At 34.4% G+C, this 10,520-nt stretch overlaps 1 protein-coding gene across 8 annotated transcripts in view; it reads left to right on the top strand.

The window, feature by feature from the left end:
• Positions 1 to 10,520, top strand: part of ETV1 (ets variant 1) — an 84,493-nt gene that overhangs the window by 59,373 nt on the left and 14,600 nt on the right. For all 8 annotated transcript variants that reach the window (XM_012721004.1, XM_012721006.1, XM_012721001.1 and 5 more), the window contains 2 exons: positions 8,419 to 8,487; positions 9,381 to 9,449. In XM_012721004.1, the coding sequence (XP_012576458.1) occupies positions 8,419 to 8,487; positions 9,381 to 9,449 (138 nt within the window). The remainder of the gene's footprint in view (positions 1 to 8,418; positions 8,488 to 9,380; positions 9,450 to 10,520) is intronic.

The raw sequence follows: 10,520 nt of genomic DNA, 5'->3' as shown, positions 1-10,520 counted from the left end.
CTGCTGAGGGGAGCAGTGGGCGGGTCAGGAGAGGTCTGCAACGCCATGTGGTCATCTCCTGGGCAAGCGGGGATCAAACTCATGCTGAAGTGGCTTTAGCTTCTTAGTGCAGTGCTTTAACCTGCTGCGCCACCAGGGAGGGCCAAGAAAGATTTTTATGTTGAAAATGTTATTCTGTGTCTTGCTGTGTTGGTGGCTTATTCAAGTAATAGGGAAAAAGCAAAGGCTTTCCCAGTGCTGCCTCTCGTAAGCATTGTCTGGGATTCTGGGAAAGGTGTGAATGAAATCAGCGAATAGCAGAGTGAGAATATAATTTTCCCCAATCACATAGAAATAAAATATAGTGCTCTAAGTGTTTGAAGGTGATTTATGAACGCCTCAGTCAACTGACTAAACTGGCATAAAATTAAAAAAGAAATGAAGGGATAACCTAGGAGTATATGGCTAATCTGTTACTATTATAACTGTTATTACTGTTATTCTGCTATTATCTTAGGAATTTTGTTGTCAGGATTTACAGTTTAAAAAGTTATTATTTACTTCCAAGGGGGGGGTACATGTTTTAAGGAAATTGACCTCATGCTTTTAGAAACTCTCCTGCATCTACTTTATCAGATTTAACATTGAATTTTAACATAGATACCTGTTATAGTATCTAGATATAGTACCAACTCATCACTAATCAGTTCCAAGTTGCTAATAACTAGCTTTTGTCCCCCTAAAGCCTCTCTAGATATTTTCAAGTTTTTCCATGTTTCGTGATTCCCAGCGCAGTGATGATTATGGCTCCATGAACTTTGGCCTTTTGTATCTGATATTTAACGCTTCCAGAGGCTGAGCCATTACAAAGCATCATCCACTGATGGCGACATTATCTCCTGAGACATGGCAACTCATTTTTTCCTTTTTAATTTTAAAACGATTGCTTCAGAAAATTTAAGTGGAGGATTTCTTGGGAAGTTAAAGTTATTGATCCTTTAGAAAATGTTAACATCTTATCTGTTTCTCCCTATCCAAAGGTAATTTTTTTTACTCAGCCAGTGACTTGTGGAATAGTGGATGACTTAATCTCTGATTTTTAGGTACTTTCATTGTGACAAGTGAGAGTGGTTCCTTCCTAATTGATTTTGTTATTATAATAGAGGTCATGAATTGACCTCACAATTTCTCTTGCTTTTTATTGCTTTGTAGATCTCATGAGTTTTCTCCATTCATCTCTGTGTTAAAGTAGCAAATCTCTCAAAACAGGACTAAGATCCATTATATCACTTTTACAAAGAAATACTTAAATATGCTCTAAATCTATAGTTACAGTAAGTGGCATTGGCTAATGATTTGATTTGAGAATTGAGACTACAGTCTGGATTTATTCTTTATGCATTAACACAGGTCAAATGGACAGGGACTGCATTTTAAGTCAGTAATGGAAGGCTGAAGGCTGTCTTAAACCAATCATATCAGCTTTACCCATGACTGATTGATCCCTAGGGGCAAAGCCCTGTAAGTATTTCTCTTACATGAATGGATCTTCAGAGCCTGGAGTTTCATTCATAAAATGGAGACTGAAAGGAAACATACACATAGCTCACACACACACTCACTCACTCTGGAATGTCCATTTATACAGAGCTGAAGGGTGTAGTGTTCCATCAGCTGCTTGCTGCTTTTGCCAGTTGACTGGATGTAATGATTAATGCTCATTGGTCCTGCCTGCATGTAACCCGACACTATTTACGGCCTTGCAGTGTTCCTAATGTATGGTGAATGAGAAGACAACATTCTCAAATCAGAAACATAAACAGGAACTGGTGGGTCTGAATTCCATTCAAATATGTCATTTCAAACATATAGTGTTTATCTAACTTCAGTTTTACAAGCAGGAAAGGAGGAAGGGAGCGATAATCTGTTTGTGAATTGTACTAGTATGAAAAAAGAGAATTATAAGGGAAAGGGGGCATTTTATGGTGTAAGATTTGTTTATTTCTTTTTATAGAAAAGCAAACTCTTTGAATCGAAACTGCTTATTGCGCGTGGTTGAATTGAACACACAACTATTTATATATGTACAGTTAAGATTTGAAATTAAGTGAGCCCATTTAAAAATGCATAATTGGGTCTCTCCCACTGTGATTGCATATGTATGTGTTTCATGAATTGGAACAAGAAAGCAAAGCTAGCTATTTTATATATATGTATATATTTGAATAACTAGAATTTTTTTTTTTTTATGTATTAAAGGATTTCTATACCTAAATGAGTTAATGATTGACTAGTTTAGGGAAGAAAAGGAGACTGCATTTCATAAAATATTTTTACCTAAGATATGAATAACTTAATTGAAAACATTTTAAAGAATTTTTGGTAGCTCAACTAGGTGATTGTTTTTATTGCTTCTGTGTTGGGAGTGTGCTTGAGTGTGTGTGTTTTAGTTAATTGTTTCCAGTGAAGTCTCAAAATTTTACAAGGTTAGATATTCAAAGATAATAAATGTAGAAACTTGAAACCAAAACAAACCTAAAATGTGACAAGCATGTGTCATTGTGATTTTTTTAAACTATTTTTTTATTTAATTTAGAACTCCTCATCCTGGTAGCCCTTCTTTAAAGCTGTGGGGGGCCTTCTGCTTCATTTACATGCTTTTTCACTCTTAAGATTAAAAAAAAAATCAAACCACCAACTTTGTATGACATTGGAAGTATTATATGGAATCCTGGATCTGATTCTTTTTATTTTCCGTTACCCTGAGCATGTTTTGTCAACATTTTACTTCAGTTTGCTCATATATAAAAAAGGGTAAAATAATTCTTACACCTTTGTTTTTTATATTAAATGGGATTATGTGAACTCATTAAGTAGCATAGTACTGGGGGCCCAGGCAATAGATAATAGAGGATTTCCACTGGTATGATTTAATCTTGACTTCTCGAAATAATTTCTCAAAATTGTTAGACATTTGGTAAAGTTGCATAATTTTTCTAATAGTTACCAATCCACTTTTGGGGTTTAAGGGTAAGACAAAGTGAGAGAGATTTGTATTTTCAAACAATATATTGTATAAGGCCAACATGTAGTGTATGATTATGCTATATCCAATATAGTCCATCATACTGAACATTTTATTAGCATAATTCATGTTGAAAGCAAATAGAATAAATCATCTTGAGCATTGTGATGAACCAAGGAGAGATAAAAGTATAGGACAAGGCAATCTATGTTATATTTGTTTTAAATCATAATTTAAGTCAGATTTAAATCATAATTTAAGGAACAAGTCAGGATTAAAGCTCAATTTTAAAACTTCTACCTCTTTGGTTATTTTTAACCTACCTAGTAGCTTCATCGCATCTTTTCTATAATTCCTTTTAAATATCTGTTAATTGTCAGAATATAATAATACCTAATAAGTAGTCCAAGTTAAAATTGTATTTATGTTTTCTGATACCAATTTTATTTGTAAATCTAACTTAATAAAATCATTACAGGCTTGTAAAATTGTGAGCACAGTAGTTCATAAAAACTAATTAGGTTTGAACCTGGCCATTATTTATGTAAAATACAGTCCCAAAATAACCCAGCTGCTTACAAGAGACATTAGTGATTTTGTAAGTAAAATTCCAGACCATTATTTAACCTTTAAGTTTTTTTAAAAAATAGTGAATGCAGATAAGTGTGTGCCTTTTTTTTTTTTTAAGATTTTTCAAGCTCTATGCTAACCATCTAAAGACTAATTAATTCTCTTTCTATCCTGGAAGCCTAGTAACAGAAAAATCACTAGAACACGTATCTCTGCAGGTTTGATACTCTTTATGTTCAGTCTACTAAAATCACTAGTGATAAGAGGCCGATCTTTATGTGAACAAAGTAATAAACATTCATCATTCTTAAGATTTAAACCAACTCCAGCTTTTCTGCCTTCTTCATGCAAAGTTCAGTGACTGTTACATTCACATACAACTTTTGCGACTAACAACAAATAGGGCTTTTAAACTTGAACTTTTTGTTGTCACACTTGCTTCTTATTCAAGTAAGTGTAGACATAATAATAGGGGCCCCTATTTTTTAATTTGTTCTATTATAGAGATAGCATATGGGTATAAAAACTGTCCTCCCCTTTACATCATTTAAGAGAACATTATCAATGCAATTTTCTATTAGCTACTTGAAGTCTAATCATGTGGCAAGTGGGGGAGCAGAGGAAAAAGATGCCAAACTAAAATGGATAAATGGATATAGCTGCAAATGCATTGAAACACATTTTCATGAAGCTGATGTTACTCATACAAGCTAAAAAACATTTGAGGTTTTTTTTTTTTTTTTTAAGATTTATTTATTTATGCATACAGAACTGGGGTTACAAGCCAGAGGTGCAGGTATGGTGATAGGATTCATCAGAGACAGAATGGGGAGCAGAACAGGCTGACTGACAAAAGTACACTGCTGAGGGGAGCAGTGGGAGAGACAGGAGTGGTCTCCTGCACTCAGTGGATCACCTCCCAGCCTGGGATCAAACTCACTGTTGTTTTTCTTAACTTTCCTTGTTGATAATGCATAAAAAATGACTAAATGCTGCTTTGAATGTCTGCACTATGTTAAATCTATTTGCATGATCATAAACTTATTTTTGATAAATTCTAGACAGTCTATTTCTTTAAGCTGATTTGGTCCAGTTCTAATGTCATCTTGTACAACTCTTAGTTCCATACATTTCAAGATAATAAAAAATCCTTTGTCTTAAGTTAAATTTATATAATTTAATTTACAGATTGAATTTAACACTTTCTTAAATCAAAATCATTTAGGACAAACTGTCAGGAGGTAATACTAAAAAACTTAAAAAAAAGCTTCAAGTGTACCTCCAGATATTTTGAAAAAAAATGTAAAGAACATTCTTGCTTGTAAAACTATGTCATAAATTTGCAATGAATCAATATATATTCTTAAATCATAGGTTAATGATAGATTTAAGAACAATGTTGCAGAATAATTACACCAGTAAACATTTCAATAGATAAGTGATATTTTAGGACAAAAAATTAAGATGAAAAATAACTTATTTACAAACACAATTATTTCCAGTCTGAAGTACTGAGTTTCATGTAAAGTAGACTCTGTTATTGGTGATAAGTACTTTATATTGGATTTTCTCTGTACACACCACACAAAATGTTCATACCTTACTCCATATGTTTCTCCCCAACAAGTATATCTCTCTCAAGTATATCACTCTGTGATTTCCCATTTTAAGATGTAAAGGTTAAGAGTTAAAGGTAGCTTAAAAAAAGTGATAAAATGTCACACTGCTACATAAGTCAAAACTGAAGTTCAAAACCAGGTCTCTTTTATGACATTGAAGGAACCTAAGATTTAATCTGTGAACTCCTAACAGGCAGGATAAATATGCTGTTATCGAACATGCGTGCATAGCTTAAACTACAATTTCAAATTGTTGCTAAGTTTTCCAAGTTTTTGCTGGGTAAAAACTAAGTGAGGACATAAACAATACTTCCATTCCTTCCCCAAAACGGTTGCCTTTGAAGTGCTGTTGAGCCTGTTTGGGTCTAAGTTGAGCATTTAGCAAAATTTAAAATATAATGTCAAACTTCATTGGTTGGATTTTTTATTAGATAAGGTAGAAATGAAAGCAGCAGGCAATTTAATTAGCAGTAATTTTTCTGGGCAAGTCATTACTTTGATGAACTTCAGAGCAATGTTTGTGGCTCCTAATTAACCATGTTAGTCATTTGATTGAATAATCACTTTGGAAATGTTTCTACAATTTGATTAGAGTCTGACCCACTCTGATAGTCATAAATTAACTGATATCACTTTAGGATAACATGACTTTAGTTACTTTATGGGAATAAACTCCTTTTAGTCATTTTTTTCAGGCTTCTCAGGACCATAAATAGAACACTGATTTTAAAGATAGACTGATTTTAAACTTTGCTAGCCAAGTGTGTCAATTTCAAGAGCTAGATGTTAATTTTAATAGCTGTGCGGTGCATTAGGAACTAGTGAAAACAAGTATGTGTAGTTTTTTTTTTTTCCTAAACTGTGCTTTTTTCCCCCCAAGAACTTATTTGGGGTTTTTGGAAATGTAATGGAAGTTCTGGCACTAGCCTTATGATAAATTATTAATTTATTATGAAGTTAAAATCAGTATTCTTTAGATTAACAGAATTTGTGAAGAACATAGAGTAAGCGTACCCATAAACAACAAATTAGCCAGTTCAATAGGTGAGTGTTAGTGAAATGATCCATGGAATCCTGTTTTTAGTGTCAAATGTCAAGATTTTTTGAGGACTATGCTGATTTTGTATTATTTAGAGCACTTTTCTAAACTGTTCCTTCAACTTTAAATAGTGGGTTTATCAGAAGTGTTTGCATTTCCTCTCTGCCTCTTTCTGTCTCTGGAGGAGACTGCATTTAGTCACACTTATTTATAATAGAGTTTAGCCTATATGTTTTCTTCTAACTGCCTCCAGAGCCAGCCAGCTGTTTTTACAGCCACACTCCAGCTGGGCAGCAGTCAGTAAAAGTATTTTGTGGCAGGGTGTCAACACTGGTACAACAAAATGCTTTCCTCCAAGCAGCTGCTGAGCTGATAGTGGAGTCATTAACACTGTTGCTTCCAGGCCCAGCTGCTTTGGGGGACCTTATGGCTGGCAATAAATCAAAATAAAATGAAAAATTAATTTGAAGTACCACTGGTTAAAAAATTGGGCTAAAATGAATTGCTAACTGGTAACTCAAAGGATCGCGACTACATTGCAACACTCATAAATGCTGTTATCAGGAATAAGGTCAACACCACTTTCATGTGGAGTTAGACTTGTGTAGTATGTAATACTTTATGTAAAGAAGGTATAATAAGTGCTGGTTAATAAGCTTTATACTGTCTCAACTTGTAAGTTATTGATCCTACCTTTAAGTACTGTTGCTATTATGGATAGTCTTAATTAAGATATTTTGACTAAAATGAATTCAGTGGAAAATAAAAGTCTTACATTTTGGTTAACATTCATCATCAGATACACTTTAAAAATCATATAGACTTTAGAACTGAAGTATTCTAGGCCGAGAAAGAATGATAGATGAGCCAAATAAAATGTGCTAATTAATACAACATGAAAGTGTGACCAACGGATAATTCAAAAGAGAAAAGGTGTTTCATTCCAATTCATTTAGATGTATTTTATTACTTGTTTGGAGATCTTATGCTTACTAAGTTGGTGGGAAGAGAGCCATATTAAATAGAAGAGTTTTCATATTTTGTATATATTATTTTAAATGCAATACTTCGAGAATTGATGTGATCACATATTTATAGATTCCTATAGAAACTATCTGTGTTAAATGCATGGTTTGGTTCAGGGTGATAAAACCTGAAACTTACAAAATTTGTGGAATCTTCTGTAAAGAAAAAGAAATGAAATTGCAGGTGTTGGTACAAGGGCCACAAAGGTATCTGTAAGTCAGTGGTCCGAAAGTTTAAATTGCACCCTGAACCCTTCTCTGGTATGTGAGTGAACTTTGTATTCAGAACTAGAAAATAGATTTCAGATACCATCTGACCCAACCCTTGACTTTATAGAAACAGACATTAATGGCTTGTTAAGTCCTGTTGTTTAAGTAGTAGTGAAGGAAAAGATTTGAACTTTAATCTTTCATCTCCTAATCTATATTTCTTTTCTTTTCCCCATATCTACACAACTAAACACATTAGATATGATCACCATTACTGTGACTCAAGTTTAACCACAAACCAAGTTTATTTTTTCAGTGATAAGTTGGTTACAGAGGCAAGACCTCACTCTTAAAGTAATGGCAGTATTTGCCATAAAATTGCTGTATTTCTATTGTAGAGCCTCATTGGTTTTGAATATGATCTGCATGCTTAATAAAATGAGAAGCCACTCTTGTTTTTGTCTGGGGGGAAAAAAGCAATCATTTAAAAGGCCAGAGCAATTTTAGGAGATTCAGATTTTTGTCTTTTACAATAATTACTATCTATCATGAATGAAGCTATGAATGAGTCTTTTGTTGATTTTTTGTTTGTAAATACAATGCAATGGGTTATACAAATTTATTCCACAAACGTCCCAAAACATTTTAATGTTTGCCACTGTTTGAGGCCTAGTTCCCATTCACATAAGTTACAGGCAGAGCCGATTCGAAGCAGGGTAGATGTGGGTAAAACATTGAATTTACATGCTTATTAAAGATATTGGTGTCTGCGTGATATGTTTTTCTCATTTCTTACGTGGGACTGCTTGAAATGTTAACTGTGTGTTGACAACTCCTGTCAAGGACACGAAAGTCAGTTTCTGCTATTCCCCTATCTGTGCTCTGTCCGTTGATAACCTTGCATTTTCAACTCCCAACTCCTCTCTGACCAACTTCTGTTTCCTCTTTCAGAAGTGCCTAGCTGCCACTCCATTTATATGAGGCAAGAAGGCTTCCTGGCTCACCCCAGCAGAACAGAAGTTAAGTTTTCCATTACTGAACTGGATTATAAAAACTAGTCCAAAAATCAGACACCCCAGGATGCGATCACTTAATTAATCTTTATGTCCTATAGGAAAAAGTCACTTAGGTTCTCCACGCTATTTTTATAAAGTTGATCTTTTTCAAGTAATAGGGAGACTTTTTCAGGTCATGATGTCTTGTATTTAGTTGTTAACATGACTCATGCGCACATAAATAGCTGAGAGAGTGGATTTTGTGTTCTTATTTTTTGCCAACAACCACATCCTTTCTAAAATAAAACATATGCTGTATAGATCACCCTAGCGTATAGCTCTTGAATGAAATATATCTTCGAGGAATTCTCAGTATTGCTTAATGAACTTAAGTCATTGAAGTAAAACATTGGATCTGAATGTATTCATTTTAAAATATCCTTGATTTGACAGTTTATGAGAAGTGATTGCTCAGAATGGAATTGCACATAAGTGGTCTAGGATAGAGAAGGGATTTTTATTATGGATGTGTTATGGTAATCATGGCAGAAAAACTTTACTTGTTGGACTTTGGTACTTTCAAAGTAAAAAATAAAAAAAAAAAAAAGATTTATCTGGATATAATCCCTGGAAATACTATGCATGCTTTTGGAACTAAATACTGTCTCTAGCACAACTGGCTTAGATGCCTCCTTATAACTTAGGCCTAATATTTGTTGTTTTATACAAATGATATTAATAGAAGAAAGTCCCCACGTCTAATGGATAATACGATGGGCTGATAAATCTAAACTTTGCACGTGAAATGTAACTTTTTATTAAAATGATAGGCCTATTTTAGAAGCCAGTATGTTTGAAAATAATTGTTTCTAACCTTCGTTTGTATCATGACTAAATGTATTCTGTTCCCCCCAACAGGTTGTATGTTTGAAAAGGGCCCTAGGCAGTTTTATGATGATACCTGTGTGGTCCCAGAGAAATTTGATGGTAGGTGTATTTTATCATTTTTCAGATTTTACCTTATGATAGAGGGAGTAGAGAGATCATGCTCATCTTTCCTGAATGGAGTTGGTTGACATCCCTACTTAAGGATTTCAGGGCACATCTATTTATGATGCACTCAACTCTTGCTACACTTTACCTCTTATAAATTCTCGCTTTCCTACCCCATTAGGAGGCTTTTTTCCTTTTCTCCTATGAGAGATCACGTTTTTAGAGATATAACCAGAGTGTTTCTGGCTGCGCTTTGTGTAGAGTCAGAGGGGTCTTTCCATCGCCCTGCTGAGTACATGCAGCTTGTTGTTGGAGATTTATTGAAAGCTGATCCCATCATTAACAAAGCAGAACAGAAAGCATGCCACTGTGGGTGCTCAGATGACTAATGTAGCCTCTTTGCTTTTATTGTTCACGAAAAGATGCATTATGGAACACAGGAACGGCATAGCTGCCCACTTAGTGATTGCTAGTCTGTTTTTTTTTTTTCTCCCTGGAAAGAAATGCCACTAATATGGCATTACTTTGCAACTGCTTAAAATGGAGTTAGGAAAGCATCCCCTTTTAAAAATCCCCCACTGCTGCAGTGATAAAGTCCCAGATGTTGGAATAGAGTGTCAAGTTAAATAGAATCTTCTTTTCTTGACAAGGGTGGCAGAAGTCAGCATCTACAAGGAATCTTGGGTAAAAGTGAACAGTTAATTGATTTAGTGGCTCTTCGGAGTGGTCTCCATATTTCCTGCTTTGATTGTTTAACAGGAAACGAGCAGGAGCCCTCTGATTAGCTGATTGCGCAAACTTTGGGGATCATAACTGTAATGACTTGGTTGCTCTCAGAAGTTTTTAATTGTCATTATTTAAACAGTAAATTGCACGTTCAGATTGCTTCTCATTCTCTAATTAGTCGCCTGAACACTACTCTGTTCCCAAGGTTTGTGCTACTCTTGTATTTCCCGGAAGGAAAGTTATATTTGGAAGATCTGCTTCCTTAATCTCCCTTTAAATTGCTAAATGTATTTGAGGTCACGGGGTTAAACTCTGATAGGGTGTTTTTTTTTTTTTTTT

The sequence above is a fragment of the Condylura cristata genome, unplaced genomic scaffold (assembly GCF_000260355.1).
Source record: "Condylura cristata isolate star-nosed mole 26May11 unplaced genomic scaffold, ConCri1.0 scaffold00005, whole genome shotgun sequence".
Lineage (NCBI taxonomy): Eukaryota > Metazoa > Chordata > Mammalia > Eulipotyphla > Talpidae > Condylura > Condylura cristata.
This window is presented reverse-complemented; position numbering and strand designations above follow the sequence as displayed.